This window comes from Gouania willdenowi, chromosome 15, assembly GCF_900634775.1.
Source record: "Gouania willdenowi chromosome 15, fGouWil2.1, whole genome shotgun sequence".
NCBI classification, from domain to species: domain Eukaryota; kingdom Metazoa; phylum Chordata; class Actinopteri; order Blenniiformes; family Gobiesocidae; genus Gouania; species Gouania willdenowi.
In genome coordinates this window covers 14,138,782-14,165,590 of record NC_041058.1, presented here as the reverse complement: position 1 = coordinate 14,165,590, position 26,809 = coordinate 14,138,782, and the positions used below count along the sequence as shown (strand labels likewise).

Here is a 26,809-nt window from a genome sequence, read left to right as displayed (position 1 = left end):
TCAGCCTTAAAAGCTGGTGCTACCAATTCCTACAGGTGTTCCAACTTTTCTTGGTTACTTCCAACCCCCTCTGTCTGTATAAAAGCAGTGTTGGAACACACTGTGGTACCAGACCTTCATGAGAACCAGCTGAACAGTATTGTTCATGGATTCCATGATTTCTTTTTTAACTCAAAATGCTTATTTGTTCTATGCTTTCATCGTGCAATGGCACAATAAATTGAATAAAAAAACTGGAAAAAGTGGGGTGTTCTCAAACTTTTGACCAGTAGTGTATATATCTGCAAACAAATATTAAGAAAATTGAAATGTTTCTATAATTATTTGTGTAAAATATACAAACATAGGCTTGCAGAGAAACTTCTAAATCCTTCCAGAAAGTCTCCAAAAGAACATCTAAGTTGGAACCAGGATTCCCATGGTGTGGTTCCTTATTCATTTCTCTGCTTCCTTTGATTTTTTTTGGTATCTGCTTTGTAAAAGGTGCTGACACGGTCACACAGGCAGCTGTCGATCATTTCATATTTCATATTGTGTGAATGCAGTAGGTCTTTGTGTCAAAACAATATAAACACTATTTTTAATACCAGGTGTGTTCCTGCCTCTTTCATCATCTCCATCACTTTGTAGGAGCGCGTCCGGTGACACAAAGGAGGACAACGGTCGTGATTCAAAGCCGCGCTCGCTGCGTTTCACCTGGAGCATGAAGACCACCTCGTCCATGGAGCCGGCGGACATGATGAGAGAGATCAGGAAAGTGTTGGACGCCAACAGCTGCGACTACGAGCAGCGCGAGCGCTTCCTGCTCTTCTGCGTCCACGGCGACGCCCGCCAGGACAATCTAGTCCAATGGGAGATGGAGGTGTGCAAGCTGCCCCGCCTTTCGCTCAACGGCGTGCGTTTCAAGAGGATATCAGGCACGTCCATCGCCTTTAAGAATATCGCCTGCAAAATTGCCAATGAGCTCAAACTGTGACGGCAGATGGCGCCGCAGTAAGTCTCTACTCATCACTGGATCCAGTGTCAGCTTTAGGAGGAAACATTCAGCACTGACAGTCCTCACCTTGCAGAATCAGGGCGGACCTGGCTGGTAGACGGTGCAATACTGGCCTTGAATGTACTGTACAGGGTAGTGGATCAGACAAAAGACTGTGAAGTTACCCTCTGTGACGGAGAGAGCAAAAACAGCTCATCCCCCTACCCCCCCCCCCCCCCCCTTTTTTTTTTTTCTTCCGTCCAGCCCTCTGTCTCATTAGCCCATCGCTTCATGCCATGGCTACATTCATGTAACACATGCAGTATGCAACTAAAGAGGACCCTCCTCCAATTACAGTTTCTGGCTCTTTTTTCTAAATGCCCTCAACTAGATCTACTCTCCCTGCTGAGTAACCATTGAAATTACTGTAAGCTAAAATAGCCGCTTTTCCACCTGTGTTAGGTCAGCAAATAGATCAGGTCGGAGTCCATGTTAAAACGATGTAAAAAAAAAAAAATTGTACTGTATGCATAACATCTGCAGGTACTGTATTATACAGTGATTTTATGTTCTGTACAGAATTTTAATGTCTAAACTGTCTTTTTTTCATTGGATTTGAGTTTTTCTTAATTCATGTTTTGGAGCTTTCTTAGTTCGATCTGTGAGGTTTTAATCCTTTTTTGTTTTTAAGAGCCACCATATTAAAAATAGTGTTTTTAATTTTATTTAAAGAGCACTAAATTATTTTGTGGAATATTAAGGGATGGGGTCCCTTGCCTTTTACTTTTTTGTTTTGTTTATTTGCCTATGAGAAAAGAAACACTACGTTGCACCACATAGACTTGAGTAGTAAATTCAGTTAAAACTGAACTTGTGTTCACTTTATTTTCTCTCAGCAGTAGGAAGGTGATCCGGAGATTCTGCTGCAATTGCACAAGTTTTCCAGGGTGACGTGTATGAACATGAGCGTATGCACCTGTGTTTCTTTCGTGTCGGTTTGGTTGTCCTCCTTTTAACAAAAAAAAAAACAAAAACGCAGGGTTTGAATCAGTTTGCTTTGGAAAGCGTTGGTTAATTCATGAAGCTTTTCCAAAGATTCTGATTTATTCTTGCCATCAGTGTGATTGTGCAGGTACTCATTCATCTCCTCACTTGTTGTAATTTCTTTTCTTTTTTTTTTTAATTCCAGCAGATTTTATTGTATTTATTCCATTACATCGTAATGTGCTGCTTTGTAGATTTGAGGCGTGCACTTTGTTGGAGAAAATAAAAAGGATTTTATTTGTTTGTATTTTGTCTGTCAGTTTCCCTTCTGCTGCTGAGGACCTGGTGTCACACTGCAAAGCGCCAGTAGGGAGCTTATAGATGAAATGATAAACTTTATTGACTTTCATCATCATGACAGTGTTTGTCTTTATCCACACGTTAGCCAAAAGGACTGAGCATTTGCATTCTCAATTTTACATTTCATCATTTTTTTTTTTTTTTTTTTAATTTTTTTTAATGAGTCCCATTAAAAACACTTTCAAACATACAAACTGTTAACGATAAAAATGTAAGTTTCAGAAACGTACTCACAGAATCTTATATCAGCATTTCGGTTCACATTAGTCTAATTATCAACTGCGGTTTTAACCGATTGTATTCTACTAGCATGGTCCCTCTTCAACTTACAAAAGTTTATTTTTTACAAATCTTTTAACATAGAAATGGAAAGACAGGAAAGTGTAAACCTTTCATTTTGGCAGATGTGTTCATCCGTATTAATAGACCACAAAGTGCATTTTTTCAAACATTTTCTATAGATAAATATGATTTTACAAATGTATAAACCTCTTATTGAGTTGCAGTAAAGGCTTTAAAATAAAACAATAACTGGCTGATCTAAAATAACTGGTTTTTGAGATGGAGCGATTTGTGCAGGGCCTGGTCATGCACTAGGAACATCTGAAATGATCATCCCTCAGGTGCTCAGGTCAATGACCAGGTGCTCATAGATCTGAGTTTTCCCTTTGAAACTGGAGGCCAGCAGGAACTGACGGTTGTCTATTAAAACAGGAGAGAAGGCCCTCGGCGCCTGGATGTTCAGCTCCTGGAAACGGACAAACTCTCCCTTCTTGGCATCCCAGCGGTGCACCTGGGTGAAGGAGTAATCACTGCCCAAGATGGCGTATTGCCAATTTCCCACCACAAAGGGCTGGAACACCATGGAGCCACGGGAGGGCATGGTCTGCAGTTCTCTAAAGAGCGCTCCATCCCACCGCATCACTTTGGAGTCGCCGATGAAACGGGTCAGGCAGATGAAAAGGTCAGATTTGACCTGGAAATGCTTCACTGCGTAAACGTCCTCCATCTCTGGGATGTCAGTGCGTCTGTCAAACAGCTTGGTGCTTTTGTTCCACTGGTAGATGACGGGCCTCTGGGAGCTGCTGGAAAGGATCAGGTGAGGTTTGGAAGAGATTTCCATGAACTCCACATCTGTGTCCCGGTACCATGGATGGAGGGACTGATGTGAATAAAAACCATTGCCGTTCCACTTGTAGATAGTGGTGGATCCTGCCTTGGAACTGTCTGCCACGACAAAGAAAGATTCTCCGTCTATCCGGAACGTCTCCACGTCGTTTGGTTTGCGGATTTTTAGGATGTCGATGCCTTGGAGCTTGATGAACTTGTTAGCAGAGGTGTCTCGTTTGTAGATGTGAGAGCCACCGAACAGCTGAGCGACGATCACAAAGAGCTGGTCGTCGATGACCAGAGGTTTGCAGATGACTGTGGACGTGCCTGATGAAGAGAAAGGATGCTTGTGAGTAGTGCAAATATTCTTTCCAACCTACACTGCAAATTTGCATCAACATGCATCCTGGAACTGAAATGGTTTAACACAGGAGGAGAAAATTTACTCAGGTTTGATGAAATGTGAAAAACTATCAGCTGCTGCACACGGTCAACTGACACACATAGAGCTAGGGGTGTCCCGATACTACTTTATCACTTCCGGTACGATACCGATATTGCATCTGTGCATGTTTGCTGATATCACCACGAATCTTACATATTTTTAGTATTCATTTTTTAGTGTGGAATGTTAGAAATGGCTTGATTAAGTGATATTACTCAAACAATAGTCAGCAACAGTAGCTATGAGAGAAACTGACCCATTTATCATTAATTAATAGATTACATACATTTTAACCTTAAACATAATATTCTACAATTGAATAAAAACAACTGAAGAGTAGTAAAAACTTCTGTTTACTGTTGTATTTGTAATATTTTTAATGAATCAAAAAAGCTTGCATTTGTTTAAAAGACGTGCGTAACCGTATTCGTTATTTAATTACCAAAGCTTTACCCTTCAGTATCTGCTGGCATCTCCATCACACGGAAAGCTGTCTCCATGATCATATCTACAGTAGCTCCGACAGGAATAAGGCGAATATTAGAAATGACTTACTGTCAATATCATCATAATTTCTGAAGACCATCTCCACGTGATCCCACTCCAGGAAGCTGCACTTCCCAATAAAGGGCTGAGCAAACACAACATACTGGTCGTTCTCAAAAGAAAAGGCCTCCACGGATATGGATTCAAACTTCAGGGACTGGTAGGACGCAAACTCTGCATGAAAAACAACCCACATTATGATAAACAATAAAAAAAGCAGGAGAAAGAGGTTAAATAACCTAACAATCCTCCACCTGTCGTGATGCAGTCGAAGGACTGCGGCGCCAGGTCATTGATCTTCTTGTCTAACTGTGAGGCTGGGCCTTTGCAGTAGATCTGATCCACAGTGGCATTGGTGCTGTATATCCACTCCACCAACCACTTCAGCTTACAGTCACAGGTGAGCTGGTTTCCTCGTAAATCTCTAAAATGAGGAGGAAAAAAACCACCAAAACATGATCCAAAACCTCCAGAGGCTGCGACAGACGCTCACTGAAAGGCTTGAATTATCAAAGGCTTGTAGTTTGCTTTCAGCTTTCATCTCCTATCCTACATTAAACACACTGGACAGCTTATTTACAGACTCGGGTTCAGGTTTATTCGAACCTCAGATGGTGGACGCTTGTGGCAGCGGCACAGAGAGAATCTCTCCATTATTATTCAGAGAGAGTAAAGAAGAGAGCTGGAAGTCTTCACAGTGATGAATTGCAAACTCTTTTCTCTTCTACGCTACTGCATGTAATTTTAATGATGTTGAAAGCACCAGCTGCCCACACATTTTCCAAGCCCCGGCTCAAGCAGAATAGAGATACTGTACTATAAATAGAGGAGCGAAACAGAACACTCATTGTTCACTGTCGAAAAGTATTATCTGTTATGCAGATTAAGTTCATTTATAATAAACTCTCACCAGTTCATACTCACACTTTAGTCAAAGCCTCGAGACCTTTGAACAAATCTTTTGGCAACGTTTCCAAGTTGTTGTAGGCGAGACTCCTGGGAAACACACACACACACACACACATTGTCACACATGTAGCCAACTGCACATCCCCTACATTCTGCTGCCTGAAAACGACTTAGTACGCAAACATAAGACCACATCTAAGTCTCAGGAACACAGTCACCCTGGAGACCAAAGGGAAGAACTATTGTTTAAGTTTGAGGAAACATTAAGTTATTTTTAGCTCTGCCTCCTCAGCCATTTTGTGGTTTCCTCTGCTCCAAAACAAAGATTTAAATGTTGTGAAGGTGGACAATAAATATTATTTGGCAACACTTTACTTGACGTTTTATACATAAGGCTGACATTACGCTGTCATTAGCATGAATAAGGTGTCATGAAGGCTGTCATGGTGGAGGGATCTAGTGGGGTTAGGGTAACGAATGACACTTAATGACACCCTATTCATGCTAACGACAGTGTAATGTCAGCCTTTATGTATAAAACTTCAAGTTAAGTGTTACCCATCTGAGAATCTAAATGTCACGATATCTCATCAACCACATTCCATCTTGGGTGTAATATTTGGATTAAGTTTTAACAAATACTCGCAGACCAAGAAACACCATAGAAGAGTTTTGGCAGCTTTGGTCAAACTCCCACCCAGTTTTCAGCCACATCACAATTCAACCTTTGTTGAATTCCTTCAAAATTTTACGCTCCTCCAATTTCCTGCACGTCCGCTTTGAGGACAAAGTGTTCATTCGATGAGTTGCTAAATCCCACCCAGTAAAATATGCCATTTAAAAGGAAGCCAAACTGTTCTTTACTTCGCCTCTCAGTATTCATAATGTCACAGCTCATCAATGCCTGACCCCCAGGGCTCTGCTGCTATTCAGAGTAGGAGAATTCAAGCCTTTTCAGATCATTTTGGAGTAAAGTCTCAGTCTTTTTTTTTTTTTTTTTGTTTTTGTGGTCAAAATGTGCTCGAGTAGAGATGTATTTGCAGCAGAATTTTTAAAAAAATCCGATCTGTAAAAAGGCCACCACTGCTTTAATACGATCTACTTGTGTCACATCTACTGTTTGTATGTGATTAATCTAAACATGGTTAAGCTTTACAAAATAATAGCACGCAGCATTTTAAACAATGAACGCAAACCAACAATGCCAAGAAAAAGAATATAGAGAGATGGAGCTTTCAAACAATGCAATCAATAATTAAAGTAAAAAGCCAAATGATATTTTTACAAACCAGGTGAAATAGACACATATACTCACAGGTGCACCAAGGTTTTCAAACCACGGAAAGCATGTGGTGATATCGACTTGATCTGGTTGTTTTCAATGAATCTGTAAAGCAGTGGTTTGTGTATGTGAGTCTGATGAAGGCACGCCGTAACTACGTCGTGGAAAAAAGGTTTTAGGATAAATGTTTGTGTTGGACTCACAGGTACTCCAGATGAGGGAGACCGAGGAAGGCGTCCTCGTTGATAGAGTCCAAGTTGTTGGCTGTGAAGAGGCTGAGTAGAAGATTTCAGGTTAGTTTTCTGTGAATAGGAAAAGACTGTCCCGCCACAAAACCGAGCTGATTAAGATAAGAGATGGATAGAAGGAGGAGTTTTTAGCTACGAAAGGACGAACGCCTCATAAACGATCATTCAGGGGGATGCTGGGTTCAAGCATCGCTGACTCACAGCTTGAGTTTGCATGTTCTCCCTGCCATGTGAGGTTGTAACCAGTGCTGGGCGATATATCGAGATTTCTATTTTGGCGATATAGAAAACTACAATATTGCCTATATCGAAATATTTTCATTTTATAGCTTATTTTGCTTTGAAATTCTTGTTTTACAAGTCTCAAAACAGCATGGAAAGCACAGTTAGATGGATTGTCGAGTGAGTCCAAACCCTAACCTTCTGCTAAACATCCACACTACAGAACTCACTCACATGTGCTGTCTTTTATAAGGTAAAAAGCCAAATGTGGCACATATTGTCCAACTGTTTGGTCATAAAAGTGTCTGTGTGTCATTTTGCATCAGCAAATTTAACCCAGAATTGTCTCTCTGTTAAGACTGAAATATATTATTTAGGTTTCTTCTCTATACTACCAGTTGCTATCACTGAATACTCCGTTGCATGTTAGCTGCATGTCACTATGACTCAACACCCACACGCCCACATTTTGTTGATACCACATAAAAGCTTAGAAATAGTTGCTGGGGTTGGCCTGTGTTGTGACTGATAATTGGCCCAAACTATTATACGGGTTACGCCCAGCCCAAGAAGATAAAATGTTTACTCCCAAGTCTGTGGACACACACACAGAGGCCTGGTAATCTTTCCTTGTGACTAATTAGAATAAATTACATTGAAATTACACTACTCATCATCTTTCCTCGAAGCTGTTCAATTAAAAGAGAAATTAGTTTCGGTCCATATTGCCCAGCCCTAGTTGCATTTGATGGAGCTGCAGCAAAGTCCCATATAAGACATATCTGAGTAAACTCAGATTATCATATGTTCCAATGATGAAGGGAAGGCAGATATTAATCCACATTCAGAATTCAATTACAATCTTTAAATTAGCACAAGAGGATTATTTATAAAGGGACATCATTGTGTTTGCTGAGAGATCAAGAAGTTGAAAGCAAGGCGTGACAGAGGATAGATTTTTAACACGCATTGCCTTTCACACCAGTGTGTAGCAAAGAGTGCACAGTAACACAAAGCTCACAGAAGATGCAGGGGAGGTGTGTGGATGAAGCTCTCCTTTGGGATTTCAGTGAATTCTGACTTGACAAATGATCTGTGGAGGAAAAGCACGTAAATAATAAGTCTGACATATGAAAGCAAAAGCCCTCATGGTTTGGATGTGACAGTAGAGGACGAGACTCACAGTGAGATGACATCTGGGGGAAAGCTTCGAGGGATGAGTCCTGCGCTCTCGCACAATGCGTTATCTTTGGTACATGTGCACGATGATGGACAGCGGGGCTGCCTGATTCTCTTACTCTCCACTGCGAGCGAAACAAACGCCGCCGCCACCACCAGAAAGCCGAGCCACGGGTGTCTTTTGATGCGTGTGTTTCCCATCCTGAACCAGCTGGGTGTCCGCGGTGGTCCGTCCGTTAGTTGATCTGCGCCGTGCGCCCCCGGTGACCAAAGAGTGCGTCCACGGCGCTGCACTCGCACGGTTTTCCCGGGTAAAAACACAACCAGTGGAGTGAAATCACGTCTGAAAGCTCAGGAAAACACCAGCTGGAGCGGTGACAGGCGCGGTGTGACGGCAGGTGGGGATCCCAGCGGGGCCAGAGCGAGCCTCTCCATCCAAACCACGCCTTTGGTCTCTGCGTCGGCTCAGCCCGTGTAGGATTCCGCCCAGCGGCCTGTTGATCTGTCGGTCTATGGTCTATGGAGGTGAATCAGCTGGTGGACATGAAGCTCTGACGTGCGCCGATGGCGCAGACGCACAGCGGCTCTCTATGCGGGGAAACCCGCTGAAACACCAGCGTCATCTTGCTGTTGCTGGCAGGTTTCAGCTGAGCCTCCTGCACGTTTCCTGTCTGTCATACAAACCACTTCTGTGTGTGTGTGTGTGTGTGTGTGTGTGTTTTTTTTAAATTATGTTTCTGCACATATGCACCACTTTGGGTGTGTTTCTGAGCCGTTTCCATGGTGATGCATGGATAGAAAAAATAGGACTGAACAGTGATTGGAGTAAATGAAGGGGGAAGCCCCCATCCCGTTACCCCAACATCTGTTCTTTCTCTCCCCATCCCCCCTTCCACACATATAAGCAAGACCAGTGTACCTCTAATTGGGGGCACGTGTACCACTATGGGGGACTAAACCTGCCAATAAATAATAAATAAAATGAATACAAAAACAAAAGTAAGAATATTAGGGTGAGAAGCTCAGTCATTCGGGAGGGGCTCAAAGTAGAGTCGCTGCTCCTCCGCATCGAGAAGAGCCAGATGAAGTGGCTCGGGCACCTAATTAGGATGCCCCCTGAACGCCTCAGGGCACGTCCCTCCGGAAGGAGGCCCCGGGGAAGACCCAGGACACGCTGGAGAGACTATGTCTCTCGGCTGGCCTGGGAACGTCTCGGGGTCCCCCCGGAAGAGCTGGAGGAAGTGGCCGGAGAGAGGGAAGTCTGGGCCTCCCTACTGAGGATGCTGCCCCCGCGACCCGGAAACGGCTAAGCGGGAGAAGATGGATGGATGGATGGAAGTAAGAATATTTAACACTTTATTTGAAGTTTAATACATAAAGGCTGACATTATGCTCTCATTATTATGACATGACACCCGTTGTTGGTTAGATTTAACTGAAGGACTGTATAATAGGTTGGTTCGTTGAGTGTTTAAGCTTCATTCGCCCCCGGGGCGTCGGTCAGGACACGATAACGAGAGCTTGAATGGATGAAGTTTAACTATTTGGTCAATAGTTGCAGGCGCAGGTGAATAACAGGCATGAAGACTGATGAAACAGAAACAATGGGTACAGCTCTGAACAGGTGTATGAGTGTGGTTATCCAACAATGACGCACACCAACACTTGAACACTGCACAATGGACTTTAAAGTGGAAGAAAACTAAACTTAACCGGAGTTTATTCTCCACTGCAGCTGCTAATGATCAGTGCTAATGCTGTTAAGGTGGAACGGGTGAGTTAACATGAACCCTTAAGGTGGACACATTAAATGCAAATAATAATAAACAATGACTTAGCCTAATAACTTAAAACATCTGGAGCCTTTCTAACACCTGTCATTAGCATTAATGGGTGTTATGAAGTGTTGTTCTTTACCATAACACTAACCCTAACCCCTAACCCCACTAGATCCCTCCACCTAACCCCAAAAATGCTAACATAGCTCCAAATGTGTCATAATTTAGTGAAAGGTGTCATAATTTAGCAAACAACACTTAATCACAGCCTTCTTGACACCTTATTCATGGTAATGACAGATAATTCAATTCAATCCAATCCAACTTCATTTTTATAGTGCAAATTACTACATAATCATCTCAAAGCGCTATCAAAATATAAAATTCATAATAGTTTTTAGCTCTTATTTTTAGGCTTAGGGCTTTGTTCTCAGTGGTTAGGTTAACGCTATTATACGCTTTAGAAAACAAGAATGTTTTGAGTTCAGCCTTAAAGGTGGAGAGAGTAGCAGTCTCCCATACTAAGACTGGGAGCTGGTTCCAAAGGCGAGGAGCTCTGCCTCCTGTTCTACTTCTAGACACTTTAAGAACTTCCAGAAGACCAGCAAACTGAGAATGGAGTGTTCTGCCCCAACAATCGGGCACTAACAGGTCTTGAAGATATACAGGAGCTTGATCATGTAGAGCTTTGTATGTTAACAGGAGGATTTTAAACTCTATTCCTGATTTTACAGGAAGCCAATACTGGAGAAATATGCTCTCTCCTTTTAGTACCTGTCAGTATTCTGGCTGCAGCATGCTGAATTAATTGGAGACGTTTTAGTGAGTTACTGGGACATCCTGACAGTAAAGAGTTACAATAATCTAGTCTAGATGTAACAAATACATGGATTCGTTTTTCAGCATCAGTCTGGGCCAAGATATTTCTGATTTTAGAGATATTACGGAGGTGGAAGAAGGTTGTCCTTGAGATTTGCTTAATATGAAAGTTAAAGGATAAGAATCAAAGATAACGCCTACCTTTTTTACTCTGGTGCTGAGCGACAAAGTAATGCCATCTCGAGACACTATTTACTCTGATAATTTATTCTCGGCTAGTGTAGAGCTGTGAAATTTGATTTTAGCATTTGCGCTCCATGTAAATTAGGATGAACACCATCTTTTTTGAATAGATAAGCACGTTTCCAAAAAAGGTCAAAGTTATCGATAGACGTGAAATTATGCAGTTTGCAGCAGGATTGTAAGAAGTTGTTCTGCTGTAGGCGATGGTTAAAGCGTACTATACCTCTTTTTAGTGTAGGAAGAGGACCAGAGATGAATACTGATTTCCCACATGCCTTTAGAACGTTAAAGAGAAGGTTAAACTTGTTCATGGTCCGCATTGATTTGCGTCGAGTGGTATCGTTTGTCCCTACATGCAACACTATTTTGGTAACAGTTGCCGGCAGCGTGGGCAGCATTTTATTAAGTTTGTTTGAAATAGTGTGAACTGTACCACCTGGGATACAGTGTGTGATAGCATTAAAGAATCTAACGTTCCTAGTTATTGAATCACCAATAATGAGTGTGGTTGTCAGAAAGAGAGTGCTAGGAATGTGTGGAGGATTGTTAAACTGATCGGAAGCGTCCGGCGGAGGGCGGATCACAACTGGCTGTAGTGGAGCCTCCGTCATCGGGGTTGACTGGCAATGGAGCAGCTGTGCGGGAATGTCTGATGGCGATCGGGTTGCTGAAGGCTGCGGGGAAGTCTCCGTTATTGGCTCTGGTTTAGCGTTGAAGTGGCTCTGCGTCTAATGGCTAGGGGGTTGCTGATGTCTGCGGGGGAACCTCCGTCATCAGCTGGCATTGAAGTGGTTCAGCAGCAGGCGGATTAGAGCGGTGTTTGTCAATGGCTGTGCGCGTGGAGCTAGTTGGCTTCATTGGGCTGAGTTTGTCTCCATTTTCATATGAGATGGCTTCAAAGTGATTATGTGTGTATAAAAAAATGATTAAATGAATATAAGTAAAAAATTAAATAAAAATATATTAGAATTTGTTTTTCCACATTTATTTATCAATATATATTTAATTTTTGAAGAATATTTTTTTATTTTTGCATTTATTTATTTATTTATTTATTTAATGATGCATTTATATTCAGGTTTTGTATTTTTCCCCAACTTATATGTATTTGCATTTAATTTACAATTTTTGTTTTTTATTATCCACGTTTATTTATTCACTCATTTAATTTTAATGTTGGCAAGTTTGGTCCTCCATATACTCCTAGAGGTACGCAATGGCACTAAAGGGGGTACTTGAGAGACAAAGTGAAAAAAACTGTTTTATTCCACTTATGGGATTCTTTAAAATGTTTGTTATCATTGTTTCATTCCATCATTATGCTCTATAGTTGTTTTTTCACAATATTTTGAGCAAAATATTGTAGTCGGACAAATGGGGTACTTGGATTCAGAAATAAGAGAAAAGGGAGTACATGAGATAAAAACCTTTGAGAACCACTGGGCTATATAATGATAAACCGGCTGTTTTTGCTCTCCTGCAGGACATCATGATTGTTTAAAAGTAACCTTTTCTTTTTGGTGCTCTGTCCATTCTTTTTCATGCAGCTAATGTACAAATGTTTCTAACGAGAGATTTACAAGATCTCTTTTCTCCCCATCTCTCTCCATAGCTGTAAGATTAGTGTGTTTACTCAATGCCTGGCAGCCAGCCTGTAGCCTTCTGTGAAGAAACATGTTGTTCTGGATCTTCTCTCTTTGATTTATTTATTTATTTGTAATTGCATCATTTCCTTATGACAGTGATCCAATAACTGGCCTGCAAACATAAGAAAACAGAATCATATCCTCAGAGGTTGAATAGTTGGCTGATGGATGAAAGAACACGAGTTTACTGCTTGTTCTCCTAGAAACGACAGGAAAAATAAACCAACCTTGAAATCTGGACTATGAAAGTGAAGCAGGAGGACTGGACAAGAGTAAGAATGTCATCCAGTTTAACAGTTTAAAAGTAAATGTCAGGGTCAAATACATTTTCAAAATTGCATGTTTTTGTAGATTATTTTATGTCTGATCTTGGAAATGAAAAGAAAAAAAAAACACATGCACATGTGGAAATGGCTGATGGTTTCAATCGTTCACTGACTTCAATCGCGGGCTGTGCAGGATAAACATGATTATATAACACACATGAGGGGAGTGGTGCCCTAGTGGTTAAGGACGCTGAGCTTGTAATCGGAGGGTTGCCGGTTCAAGCCTCACCTGGGCTGTCACTGTGGGATGTTGAGCAAGTCCCTTAACCCCAAACTGCTCCCCAGGCGCCGCAAAATGGCTGCCCACTGCTCCTCAGGGATGGGTTAAATGCAGAGGACAAATTCCATATATGTAATAACATTACGTGGCCAATTAAAGGCGAAAGCCCCGATTTAATCTTTAATCACATATTTACATTTTGCATGCCAGTGATCAAACCTTTCAGTGCAGGAGCACATCTTTTTGAAGACATTTTTTTTAAAAACTCTCTTATAATCTTCACGTCAATTAAACACAATTTACTTTCATTTGTAACTTTAAATGCCATAGGAATCATCTATTCTTCAAATGTTTCACCTTAAAGATTTCAGATCTTCGTTGTGAAAATGAACTTAGAGTACCTGTACTAGTCTTGACATAAAATGTGATTAATGCATTACCAATAAACAAAATGGGCACATTTATTATTATTATTATTATTATTTATCTGCATGATTTTATATCCACTGTGACAGTCATCACACTTCACAGTGTTCCAGAAGTATCCATATGCTGTACATGTAAAGTATGTTTGTTTTGTTGGTGCATTGGTCCACATAATGATAAGATAACGATAACCTTTATTAATCCCACAAGGGGGAAATTTGCACAGTTTCATCAGCAGATACATAAAATAAAATAAAACAGCATAATAAAAAATAGAAGATATATTCACACATGGGCCTGTACAGAGTACAGAGAGAAAGAGTATGTACTTATACACATATGTAGTTATACGCTTTTGTAATGATAAAACATGATTTAAAAAATAATAAATAAATAATAATAATATTTCAAGGAACGCCAAGCTACGCCTCAAGGAACCCTGGGGTCCTCGGACCACAGTTTGAGAACCGGCTTTAGTTAGTGGAGTCTGCCTTGACAAAATTCAAAATGTGATCATGATGGTTAATCAGTGGAGGTGAAAAACAGCGAGAATAACTCTTTAGAATAAATCACTGCATGGATTAAACTGGGATTAGCATAGTGAGTTTATTCAATGAATTTTAATAAATAAACCTATAGTTTATTTATTTGTAATTTTCTTCAAATCCTTGTTCTTCTAATTGCAAAGCGATCTCTTCTGATCATAAATTACAGATGATTCACTGAATTCTGAGTTTTTACAGTCACATAATGATTGGTGATGTTAATGATTCTTAAATGTCACCACTCATCAAAATGATGTCACATCTTTGAAGACGTATTGAGACTAACTTACAACAAATCATTGAAATATAGACGCTTATGGTATACATTACTGTCAGTAAATGCACTTTAGGTTAGCTCCATGCAGCTCCAGGTGAAGCTGTCCACTTGTCCATCCCGCTAGAGGGAAATGTAGAGCTAATGTAGAGCTGATTGGAATGATGAGCTGTCAGCTCTTTAGAGTTGTCTCACATTTCCAGACAGTAGACGAGGAGACATTTGCACTTCTCCTTAAAATCTCAATAAACGTGATTTTCACCATTTTTAAAAACTTCATCTGTCGCTCTGAAGTTTATATTTAATATACTCCCGCACACCTTAACTACAGCTCACTGCTCAGGTTGACCTTTGAACCCACACGCTGTATTATCCTCAGTCTGTAAAGCAGGCTTACCTTGGATGAAGTTACTGTCGGGCTTTTGGAAGCTCTCTGGTTCTAGTATGATCTATGATGTTTACCTGTCACCCCATCGTCACCTGTGTGAGCCGATCATGTGATCAGGATCACAGCTTTCTGTAGAGACATGTAAACACTAGAATACTGAGGAAAATGTGTTTGTTTGCACTGTAACATTAACCATCAAGAATTACATACAGGAGTAAAACTATTTGATCTGTTGGCCTTATGCTTTTTCAATGATTTCTGATTTGATTATTTGCCAGGATTCGAATCAGAGAACGCAAACCTCCGCCAAGCACCAAATATTCTCTATTTGCAGTTATCTGGATCAGTGATCCTGATGATGGTATACCATGATCATTCACACTTTAAAGGAGGGGGCACCAACCTTTCTGAAACTGTGAGCTACTTCATAGGTACTATATAGGCCGAAGGGCTACCAGTTAAAAAAAAACACTTCTTAATTACTACATTTTCACAGTTTCATTTTAATAAGAGGGTTAGATAATAAGGAATGTTTGGATTCCAACATGAAACACTTCATTTTTCCTAATTTATGCAATTGTTTCATTTTCATAAAATGTTATTAAAAAAAACCACACCTTGCGTTTTTAAAAATCATTCTTATACAGTATATATCATATTACCATATATATAATGTACAGCACTGACTTAACACTATACCTGCAACACACAAAAACATTTTTCACAATGTTTTAGTGAAAATAAATATAAAGATGGTTAACTTAATACTAAAACTTTATCAGCACTTTACTAAGTTTTATCTCTCATATGTATTTATCTTTGTGAGTTTGAATTCTGGAAAGTAAATCAGACGGAGCTTATTGGTAACTAGAGCTCCTGAGGGCCCCTTTCATGGTCCATGCGGGCTACCCAGTGCCTGCGGGAACCGTGTGGGTGACCCCTACTGTAAAGGCTTTAAAGTTCTATCCCCAAAAAAACAAAAAAACAAAAATGAATTGTGTTCAGAACAACCTAAGAGTGTTTGACCAGAGAGACAAGCTTTGATGTAAATTTTCTGTGTACAAAACAGGGGACGGGACTTGGATAAGCAAACTGCTTCTCTCGTCTCCTTTTTCGGCATGTACAAAAAAAAAAAAAAGGAATAACAAAACTTCTGTGAATGCAACCATGTCAGAAATAAACTGAATAAATAAATAAAATTTAAAAAAAATAAAAAAATTATTAATAGTGTGATACAGTTGGACACAATGTATGGGCATTGGGCACCCCATTTTTTTTTAAAGAATGGTGTCAGGGTCATATGTTTTTAGCCCTTTTTCAGATCTTTTTATTTAGATCTATAGTTTAGGTTTTAGTCTTTGTTTAGTCATGCTTCGAGGTACACTGTTTGTGTCGCCACCTCCCAGTCTCGTGCTATTGATTAGTGATTGATTAGCTCCCAGTCCCTTCTGTTTGACACTCAGGCGTGCTGCATTGCCTGATTGGCCTCCCTCACTATTTAGCTGAGTGTTTGAACACAGAATGGTTGCTGCTTTGTTGTCATTGTGTCCCTGCCCCTGTGCTGTAGCGACATCCTCCATCCAAGTCTTTATTCGCTCTAGTTTTTTAGTTCAAATGTGTATTTTGGGGGTTTGTCAAACAATAAACACTGAATGGATTCTCTCCTTCTGCATTAAGGTCCTCCTGCACCCCATCCTGTGACAATTGCAATGAAATGTGCAATCCAGATCTGTAACTCAATGTAGTAATGATGAGATAACTATTTTTTTTTTTAAACTGACCCAGAATCAGTGCATTGAAAATGTATTAGAATCTTCCTTCTACCAAAATCTTACCCCCTTGATGAAGGTGATACTGTAATATATTTAATTATGTGGACATGTGAAAACTAAAAATAAAAACCAGTGTAACTCAACACTGCATGGGCCATCCCATAAGCTTGTTAGTTAATTAAAAGGTGGTGTGTAGGTTAACCTCAGTGTTTCCTCCTAAACCATCCTCGCTCATCTTAGCACAACTCATTCTAAAAAAAACCATGTGAGTCCAATATATATATATTATGATGGATAAAAACATGTATTATTTAGTAGACATTTGTTGCTGGAATTCCAAAGCTTTTCCTTTATATTTCCAACCTATGTGGTCAGATTTGTGTTGTTTTAGGGAGCTGGAGTCATCTGGTGAGAGGCTGAAAAACACAACACAGACATGATTCAAAAACAAACTTTATTTGCATTATTTAGTGTATTTGAAGCTATGGTTACATGACAAAATCACATCTCTCCAGTACAGTAGTTACATTTGTTACATAGTTTCACACTTCCTTTACAGAAGTAGACAATGACTGAAATTCAGTCGTCACTTGTAAGTGGTGATTATCCGACCTCTGACTCTGCGTGCTCCACTGTGTTTTCACATGACCCTGAAATGTAAATCCATGTATTCTCAACATGCTGACTGATGCGAGGGCCAGCAGTTTTTTTTGTTGTTTGCTTTATGTAAGGGAGGGACTTAAAAAGGAAAGCCTCACAGCTCAAGCTGGCTTATAACCAAATCCAATTCAGTCAAATCTTCTTACATCGCTCACCCGTTGGCAAAAGACTATGCTTGAAAATGATTGTCAAAGAACTGCATGAGACAAAACTTTGTTCATGCCACTAAGTATGCATTCACAAAAGAAAGTGATTTTCGATTTTTCAGAAACATTCATGTCAGAATACACTTTTTGATATTTTTTCAAGAAATAAAGAATCAGGTTGTTTCACCAAGGACACAAGAGTGCTGTTGATGCATACCTTGACAACATTGTTAAATGTCCTCATAAAACATCTAAGTATGATAGAAAAATAACCCATTGCTTTTACTTTCATACAAAGGGATCTCTCATTGTGAACTGATGCATGTTTGCACACAGAACAAATCCACATCCCATCATGGCTGGGTCCATGCTCCATTGGTTCTAGCAGATGACACACGTCTTTGACTTCCCGCCCTCTTGACCTGTTGGACATAAACAAGAAAGAGTGGGAGGTTATTACAGATGCTGCACATGGATAGATGATTTTAACCAGGTACTGACCATCATTTCCACCCTCCAGCTTCTTCTTCTCATCTTCGATTGCCTTCTTCTTTGCTTCGTGGACATCTGCCAGAGCCTTCCATTCTCCCCGATTGTTATTCAACCCGCTAAACATGGGGGCGATCTCCGTGTGAAGACGTGCAAACTCCTGCACGCACAAGAAGAAAAATGCAAGTTGAAGTAAATGAAAAGATAATCAAACGTCTTCAAAATGACAAAGCGTAAACACACTTGGTTGCACTTTTTGACTTACCTTGTACACAAAGGAGCAAACAAAGTCAATGAAACCACATTGCATCTTTGGAAGCTCATCAGCATGATTTCTGTCCATCATTGGCTGAAAGAAGAAGTAAAAAAAAAAGCAAAGAAGATCTTATAATGACTGCATAGAAAAGTAGAGAGTGGAGAGAGAATTGCTTTCCCTCAAAGCTCTCACAATTGGCTGCTGCTCAAGAACTGTCCTCTCGAGGTCTCCTTGCTCCCAAAACTCTGCCGCCACCATCAGAGCCACCTGAAACATGGCCAAAGTGAACCAAAAATCCACCCAGGATTCACATTTTGGATCATCCTACAGTCGTGACGAAGCAAACACACCTTGCTCTGAACTTCCCACGGCTTTGTAATGGCTGACAGGTCACAGGCTGTCATCATCATCGCCCTGCAAGACACATAACACCAATGACTGATGTTTTGTCTGAAGGCACGAGTCAGAGGAATTCAATGGGATCTTAGAAAAAGTCTTTTCACATGATGATTTCCTTTCTGGTTGCATTGTTGGAGACATAGTTGACTTTGTCCTTCTCCTCTGGGATCCCTTCCATAACATCAACAATCTTTTGAAACATTGTTCTTTTCCTGAAATATGAGAGGATTTGTGAGGACTTTTAAAGGAAAAAAGATTCAAAAGCATATAAAGGTTAATGGGAACTAGGCTTCAGTTGTTTACTTGAAGTAAAGTGCCAGGTCAGTGGCGATGATGCAGACTTCAAACATGTGCTGCACCGTTTCAAACTGACGCTTCTGCATGTTTTTGAAGATGTTAAGGTCCTATGGAGAAGAGAGAAAAGAAAAGAAGCACACCAGTAACAATAATATCAATAATAATTAAGATGGTGATAATAATAATAATAATGCCTTGGAGTTGTATGTGCTTTTATTTTGTGATCAGTAACCCAAAGCACAGACAGAAACCATCATTAATTCACATTACAGTCATATTGATGATACTACATCTGTGGCCGCAGCTGCCCAGGGATGTCAAGTTTACATTTACATTGGAGAATTTGACTTAAAAGTCTTACCCAAGGACGCCACTGCAATCCTAGTTGAGTTGGATTTAAACTGGCAAAACTACAGATATTGGAAAACTCCGACAAGCTGAATACATACTGTGGCGGTTTGTTTTGGACATTCCTCTCTCCATGAATGCCTTCATATTTGTTTTTCCTGTACATTTTTGACAGATTAACTGGCAATTGCATCCAAAGGCCTCAAAGTCCGACTTAGCACCCACCTCATCTTCCATCAGCGTCTTGCTGTATTCAAGATGGTGTCGCTCCATCACTGAAGTGGCGTGCAGTCTTGCCAGAGGTGACGCACTCCTAAAAGAGGCCACAGGTAAGCCAAACACTTGAGTTAGCGCAGTTTCTCCAAACATCCACAAGAGTCTTACTTTGTCTGATAGAGATTGTTGGTTCCCCTGTGGTCAATATCATGACAAAATCCTGCAGCAACCATCGCAAAGGCCTCAAGATCAGAGTAATATTTCTTCAGTTTGCCCGTCTGTTGGTAATCAGAGAGGAATGCCTCATTTCATGAGCCAGAGTGAAATAAAAGTGATATCAAATTTCTTAGTTATTGTAATTATTTGGACCCACCAGCAGTAGAGTGAACATGGTTTGTCCCACGTTGAAGCCGTGCCTCCAGTTGTGGTATGTGATGTCACGGTAACCCTTTTGAACAGTGTACATCCATCTTGTCAAGGTCTGCACAATAACAGTTATCAAAACAAACAACTGTTTAAGTAACACAACCAACAGGGGGATTTGGAGCAAAGTGAGTACCACTCATATCATGTGATGACCATAGTTAAGGTTGTGTACCTCTGCCGGGACTTTGAACTTTTCTACCACCCCCAACTCAAAGAAGCAGCGAATGCCACACTTGATGAGTTCCACCTCAGACAAAGGAAAGTCACTGAATCTGAACTCGAGGAGCTCCACCGTCTTGGCATCGGGACAGTTTGTTTTCTGCATCATGAAATTGCAAGAGTTAGCGCAAAAATCATCATTACCATCAAAATAAGTCCACATGATGGACAAACACAACACCCACCAGCAGTTTGTACATTTCCTTCTGATCACAGTCCTCTGGTGTTGAGTTTAACTTCTCTTCGGTATTCTGTAAAGACATAACAGTTCAAAGAAGTGTCATCGTCTACTGTGATCTGTCTGCTGTAATAGATGAATGAAGCTCACCAGGATAGTCTGCACATCGCTCAGTGTGGCCTTTGTTTGGTACATGAGCATTTCCTGAGCCACATCTTTCCTCCACTCTGACCTGTTTAGGTTATCATATGTGTCACTGTTAATAGTGGACCAGCCAAGGAACTGTGTCAAAGCCTGGTGGCACAGGAAAGTCCTCCATTAGTAGTGTTATTAGCCTAGAGTGCAAGAAAAACACAGAGGCAGAGAAATCCTACTTCTGTAATTTGTTCATCATTTTCGTCAAACGGTTTGCCGTCTTTCTTGTTAAAAAACGTAGCAACGCCAACAATTTCTTCCTTTTTGTTGACAATAGGAAGTGAGAGAACATTCTTGATCATCCATCCAGTCTCATCCACTGCTTCTTTCTGTAAAAGATAGCAACTTGTTTTAAACAGGAAGGATTATCAGGCCTGTGAAGAGTAGTGAGATTAAAATCGCACCTGAAAGGTAAAGTACTCATCCGCCATTGCATTCATCATGTTACAGATCTTTAAAAAAAAAAAAAAAACAGGAAAAATTACAATACTGAGTTCTGAGATGAATGACCTCGATAAGAAATCAACGATGTTTGGATGAAATAACATACCATCCCGTTCTCTGCCACATATGTTGGAAGTCCGCTGACCAGAGCCCAGTGGTCGGCTGGAGGGCCTCTGTGAGCCAGAGGAGAGTCAGGAAGACTGATTAGAAAAACATCAAACACCACCAATAACAGATAATAAGTGTGCCAATGAATTCTGACACTTACGGAATAACCTTAATCTCCTCTTTGTCCTCCAACAAGTAATCGATGATCTTGTAAAAGTTGATTTCCTGAATAATGCCGAGTATTGTTTTAATATTCTTAAAAATTGTCAAAGCAGTCATCAGAAACTTACCCTGCCATCAGGTGTTTTAGGGCCTTTGTAAGGCTCCTGATCGCCTAATTTTATTGGCCATTCGTCAAAAAATTCCTGATGGAGAAAAGGCCAAAACGTATTTTACAATGTGTTCTTGTGTTGAACAGCAAGAATGGTGATACCGCAGTTTCGACTGTGTTTGATAGTGATTGCAGACTTGTCGAAAACTGAAAGACACGTACCCTCTCTTTGGTCATGTCCAGAAGGCCAACAGAGTATCTCTCACATTTGAGATAAACCCTCACTGTGTACAAGGCTTTGTGAAACTGCCTCTCAATGTCAGTCAACTCTTCAAAAACTTTACTGGCTGACCACAATAACACCTGTAGCGAGAAGTAACAATTGAGCCCTGAACTGTTCCGTTAGGGTAAAGTATTGCAAAAGCCTTTATTTTGCAGGTTTACTGAATACACCTTTACCTGGCTTCTCCTGGACTCTACGTCCCACATGTATGCCGTGTGTGCTTGCATCAGTAGCATGCTAGCAAAGTTAACATACTTTGTGAAGAGCTGAAATAAAGAAGAGAGAAAAAAACATGCATGTTTCAGGGATAGAGAAAAAAATCTCTTTTCCTTTCAGTATGTGTTCAATGAGAGGTCATGGATATGTCGACGTAGTTCCACCTTTACAAGAGCGGAGTTGTCATATTCGTGACCCAGATCACCAACTCAAATCTCTAAACTTATGGGTCAGAGACAGGAAGGGGTTTGACACTTTTACCACACAAGGGATAATCTTCTGAGTAGTAACTAAGCCAAGGCCAGAAGGCGACTTCTGAATGAACCTTCACTCACCTCCTGGTCACTCTTGGAGAAATCCTCCGCGCCTTGTTTGTTGAGCGCTATGAGGACTCCAATGGGTTCCTTTTCATTCATGACTGGAGCAGTTAACATGTTTTTGGTGGTGTACTTGGTCTGCTTGTCCACAAAGTCACTGAAATGAGAATTCTAAAAGCAAGATTTCAAAGATATATTTCAGTTTAAATCTATAGTAAAACATGTATATGACATCTTCTATTCTATGTGTTCAGGCTGAAAGCAATAAAAAAACATTGTTTAAGCTAATCATTATTAGCTACAGTTCAAACAGTCATTTTAACAGCAAAGGTATGACGTTGTAATTGATGATAAGATTTTCACTCAGTTTAGACATCCCAGGCTAAAGGGTAAACCAATTTATTAAACAAGACAAAATAATAGGATTTTACACCTGTAAATAAACCTGACTTTAAATGGTGTCAACAGTTTTTTCTGTCTCCCCTTTTCCAGTTTAGTGTCAAACTCTTGCTTTTCTCACCTTCTTCACATCAGGAACAACCTGAGGCTTCTTGGAATGCATGGTGAATCCAACAATTCCCATGTCAGTGGGGAAAACTATTTCTACATTGGGGTTAACTATATTTCTTTCAAACGGAGAGTTGTGAGTCACATCAAAGAGGACGGTGGACAGCTCGGGGGTCCCGTTACGAGACCGGCAGGCAAAGTAGCTGCAACGATCAGCCTGGATCATCAGGCTCATTCTCTGCAGAATTTTGTGCAAGGCTTTTTCCATTGGACCGGTGCCCTGCATTTCTTTTACGAGCTCGAAGATGAACTCTGCTTCCTGGAGGGCGGTGACATCTTTGTAGGATGCTGGATCTTTGATCTGAACTTGGTTGTTGAAAGCAGCTGTGATCACATCCGCCTTTACCTTTTTTTCATAGTACTCCTTTGCAAACTGGGGGTTGTTGTCAAGGAACTTCTCCACCGTGTCTTTGTCTCCCATTTTTTTTCTTGCTTTAGTAGGATTCCTGCTGCAGAAAGATGCTTCCCTCAGGTGGTTACAGGCCAATGGAGGAAATAGTTGAGCAGGAAACAATGAGGTCTAGAAGATTCAGCAATGCAGATTATAATGAGGCATATTCCAAACTGCCCAGTGAGCAAAAAGCACCTCAAACCTCCTCCCAGGTGACAGAAGGTGGCTTACAGAGTAAGGGGATCCAAAGGCCCACTAATGACTAGTGACGCAGGAAGTCAAGCCCATGAGCTTTCTTAACCTGCAAATCCCATAATGATATTTCAGTTATGGCTTCTTCTTCGACCTGTTCTGTCAGCGAGCAGGAAACATCAAGTCCCATTTTTTTAAAAATTGTGATTGATCACATTTTTCCACTAACACAATTTGAAAATATTAGACTCAAATCACTTCTCATTGGAGTGTAGATCTCCTGTTTCTTTAGACGAGGATAATAGCATAACCATAAACAAGGATCAAAGGACTCACCTGATAAAGGCTCTATTTAAGTGTCTTAGGAAGTCTGAGAAGCTTTGAGGAAGTGCAAATGCAATCAAAAATTATGCATAATAAATTGCTTATTTGATGAAGGGATTTAGTTTTTGATCAAACTGGGTTTGGAATTATTACAAAGGGGTAATTTCTCAAACAACTTTTATCATTTAATTGTTAGCAGGTTTACGTCAAAAGTACTTAACAGATTTTGAAAAAATTCTAACCAAAGCCATGGAAAATTCCATTACATTTTGGAAGGGATCAATATTCTGATTCTGGATCATTTTGAAAAATACAAAAAGTTCCCCTATCTCTCATCATCGGCAAAATTAATTAAACAATTAATATCTTGGTTAATAAGATTTTTATGAAATTTGACTGGGTTCTGTTGGGTTGGTACCTTAATTTCTTTATCAAGTTTATCTGGGTCGGAACCAGACATTTTATTGCGTTTTAAAGAGTGAATGATCATAGTACCAAGATCAGAATCACTGATCCAGATAACTGCCAATATTTGGCAAAGAGGATATTTAGAGCTTGGTGGAGGTTTATGCTCTCTTATTGCTCTTTGTTTTACACATAAGTCTCTCATATCAGGACAAAAAAAATCAAAGGTAGTATGAGTATACTCTTTATTACACGTAGTATGATGTCTGAAGCAGTTCTGTTAGTATATTTATTTAGCAGTAGTAATGTGTATGTAATATATATTTTAATAGGCAAGTTTAGCCTTTTTTTATATATTCAACAACTGGCAGAATTAAGGAATAATTATGGCTCACAGTATTATTATTGACAGCCCACAGGCCTTTTCTTAACATAATCTGACAAGACACAAAACCAACGTTTTTCCGCTGTCTAATCACGTCAAACATTCTGCGGCAATATTCATTTTAAAGCCTTTAAAGTCAAGTGACCCCAGTGCAGGCCCTAAAATCAACTTATTATTTTTCTAAAGGGTTCAAGAACAGTATCAAAATTATTTTATACGAAAAAAAGACGAGACATAATTTCTAAAAATGCACTGCTGTTTGTAGATAGATTTATGCATGTGCTTTTTTGTGTAACTATGACTTTAAAAGGGCTCTTAGCTACACGAAGAAGGACACCATGTTGTTTGCCTGCATACAGCTAGCATAAAGACACTAACTGTGTTTAACCTCCTGATGACAAGCTTGCTTCTCAAAACCATTGGAATCTACCGATCCAAAACTGTAGGCTTGTATCACAGGACATGCTATTCCTGTGCCATTGAAGAGACTAGGTAATGGATGTAGCTATAACAAATAACAAGGTTTGCATTCTGCTTTCAGATTAGCTACAATAGAGGCACCAGTGTTTTAGTCTGTCGGATTGGTCGAGGATAGAAAGTACCAGTAGTCAGTGTTGGCCTTGTCTGGAGGCCATAACGTACTTTACCACTTAGTGTGGCGTGAAAGAATAATGCCCTAATTCTGTAAAACGCTTTGAGTGTCTGATAAAGCGCTATATGAAATCCAATGCATTGTTATTATTATTTTTAAAAATGACACTGCAGATTGGCCACAAAGAAATTCTGTGTCAAACTGTATGTAAAGCTGTGAATGGTCGCTATCCAGTGGTTACCAGGACAACATCTTCCTCATTTGTTGCCATAGTGACTATAGAGAAAATGGCAACTGTAATACTGATGTAAATAAACTGTACTATAGTTTGAATTGCAAAGTTCTAGAATCAGCTTGTGGCAATACTGAGAAAGGAATGATATATTAATTTAAGTGTGTTGTCATCTGCAAAGCTTCAGAAGGTGCCAATTATAATCTTCCACTTTTGGGTGGTGAGGAGGGGGGCTTCATCACTCTAACCTTGTATATATCTGTATTTTATTTGTACATTTTGTATATTTCTATATATTATTATTATTTAATCTTGTTTTATTTTTGTACTGTAATGTGTGCACTTGTATTTAATCCTTATTTAATTAACAGTAACTGTCTTACTTGATTGATTCTGACTCTTTTACCATAACACTGCATTTCTTAAAGTAAGCTTTCTTTTTATTATTCTATTTGGACAAAAATAACCCAGCACGAGTTGCTAAAACGACTTCTCTGTGTGCAGGTAAACGGTGTAATCCTCTATCCAGTAATGCTATCAGTCACAAACTGTTTGTAGAATTAACAGATTACACACAGTTGAGGAGAACGTCATTTATTCTTGGAAACGTGTGGTGAACCTTTGGTGGCCTTTCGATTAACAGTGGAACTAAAGCTGTACATATACATATAATTTACTCATATAACACACCCACACATGCTTTTTGTGTCTGGTCGTCATCGTCAACCTGGCCACATGGTATCCCCCTCCTCACTTCTCAGACATGCTAATGCTAAGCTCTGATGCTGCTTTCCAAGTTGACGTTAGTGTATGAAACATCCTTCAATGGTGCAAGTGACTTCTAAACTATAATAGCATAAAGCTGTTAGCCCAGGTCAACCCTCGGGGTCACGTTCCCTTTCTAAGCCTACAACACATTGCTGAGTATAATGCTGACCAGCAATACTAATCCCTGTCTTCAAATAGTGCAGGAAGAGATTAAGTTACACAAGCTGTTATTAAGACTTCATTTGGTTTGAACAATGTGACCAAAAGTTTAAAATGAAATCACACAATTAAAGAAATGTTAGGGAACTAGGAATTAAATTATGTTCTAGCTTCTGCATGTACATGTATGACTTGTAACATATATGTGTATAAAAAACATGTAACATAATAATATATGTACAGTAAATGGGGCAATGCCTTTCAGCCAATGTGAAGAAGCACACTAAGTGTAGCACATAGCGTTGATTTATTACTAAAATCTTGTTTTTTGAGGTTAAAAAGGTTGAATCCTTGTAGTTTGGGCATATTCTGCAACAGTGGAAAAAAAATGAATTGTTGGCTAAAGCATCGAAAGCAAATGTGTCAATTTATCACAACAACATTGTGAATGTGATTTAAAAAAAATAAAAATAAAAAATGTCCACACACCCATGCCTATGGCACTAGCCTACTGTAAAGCCAGTCAACCCCAACCCCTTTTATTCCCTCCCACCCATATTTCACAGGATTATGATAAATGGGGAGACAAGCCTACTTCAGCTACATTTTACTTGTCGAAGCCAGATAC

General features: G+C 39.9%; 4 protein-coding genes across 7 annotated transcripts in view; 2 read left to right on the top strand and 2 right to left on the bottom strand.

Annotated features, from left to right (window-relative positions):
* Nucleotides 1-2,263, top strand: part of mark1 (MAP/microtubule affinity-regulating kinase 1) — a 41,287-nt gene extending 39,024 nt beyond the window's left edge. For 3 of the 4 annotated variants that reach the window (XM_028467850.1, XM_028467849.1, XM_028467848.1), the window contains one exon: nucleotides 631-2,263. In XM_028467850.1, coding sequence (XP_028323651.1) covers nucleotides 631-976 — 346 coding nt within the window. In that variant the 3' untranslated portion in view covers nucleotides 977-2,263. The remainder of the gene's footprint in view (nucleotides 1-630) is intronic. The other variant, XM_028467851.1, reaches the window with a different exon arrangement.
* LOC114476393 (leucine-rich glioma-inactivated protein 1-like) lies at nucleotides 2,264-8,956 on the bottom strand. Its single transcript, XM_028467853.1, has 8 exons — nucleotides 8,266-8,956; nucleotides 8,104-8,175; nucleotides 6,816-6,887; nucleotides 6,646-6,717; nucleotides 5,346-5,417; nucleotides 4,676-4,845; nucleotides 4,431-4,595; nucleotides 2,264-3,757 (listed from the first exon to the last, which is right to left on the bottom strand). Exons 1-8 carry the CDS (start codon nucleotides 8,460-8,462, stop codon nucleotides 2,940-2,942), a joined length of 1,638 nt encoding a protein of 545 aa, XP_028323654.1. The 5' UTR covers nucleotides 8,463-8,956; the 3' UTR covers nucleotides 2,264-2,939.
* Nucleotides 8,957-17,782: 8,826 nt separating this feature from the next.
* On the bottom strand, nucleotides 17,783-23,253 carry LOC114476357 (cone cGMP-specific 3',5'-cyclic phosphodiesterase subunit alpha'-like). Its single transcript, XM_028467787.1, has 22 exons — nucleotides 22,687-23,253; nucleotides 22,185-22,337; nucleotides 21,810-21,899; nucleotides 21,573-21,713; nucleotides 21,370-21,444; nucleotides 21,240-21,304; nucleotides 21,078-21,144; nucleotides 20,932-20,979; nucleotides 20,707-20,856; nucleotides 20,483-20,626; nucleotides 20,340-20,405; nucleotides 20,108-20,254; nucleotides 19,883-19,990; nucleotides 19,678-19,787; nucleotides 19,519-19,606; nucleotides 18,952-19,052; nucleotides 18,753-18,860; nucleotides 18,600-18,663; nucleotides 18,442-18,516; nucleotides 18,259-18,342; nucleotides 18,006-18,153; nucleotides 17,783-17,926 (listed from the first exon to the last, which is right to left on the bottom strand). The coding sequence occupies exons 1-22, from the start codon at nucleotides 23,152-23,154 to the stop codon at nucleotides 17,886-17,888; spliced, it is 2,541 nt and encodes an 846-aa protein (XP_028323588.1). The 5' UTR covers nucleotides 23,155-23,253; the 3' UTR covers nucleotides 17,783-17,885.
* Nucleotides 19,469-26,809, top strand: part of myofl (myoferlin like) — a 28,042-nt gene continuing 20,701 nt past the window's right edge. Inside the window, exon 1 of the mRNA XM_028467786.1 lies at nucleotides 19,469-19,622. The gene's annotated coding sequence lies outside the window, so the exon portion shown is untranslated. The remainder of the gene's footprint in view (nucleotides 19,623-26,809) is intronic.

Excerpts from the sequence above, each read along its gene's own strand:
- LOC114476357 (XM_028467787.1), bottom strand. The coding sequence starts at position 23,154 with ATGGGAGACAAAGACACGGTGGAGAAGTTCCTTGACAACAACCCCCAG. Across the intron at positions 20,980-21,077 it reads ATGTGGCAGAGAACGGGATG|ATCTGTAACATGATGAATGC; the intron begins GTATGTTATTTC and ends TTTTTTTTAAAG. Across the intron at positions 18,343-18,441 it reads TTCTTGAGCAGCAGCCAATT|CCAATGATGGACAGAAATCA; the intron begins GTGAGAGCTTTG and ends TTCTTCTTTCAG.
- LOC114476393 (XM_028467853.1), bottom strand. The coding sequence starts at position 8,462 with ATGGGAAACACACGCATCAAAAGACACCCGTGGCTCGGCTTTCTGGTG. Across the intron at positions 8,176-8,265 it reads CCCCCAGATGTCATCTCACT|ATCATTTGTCAAGTCAGAAT; the intron begins GTGAGTCTCGTC and ends TTTCCTCCACAG. Across the intron at positions 6,888-8,103 it reads ACACCTCCCCTGCATCTTCT|CCTCTTCACAGCCAACAACT; the intron begins GTGAGCTTTGTG and ends TCTTCTACTCAG.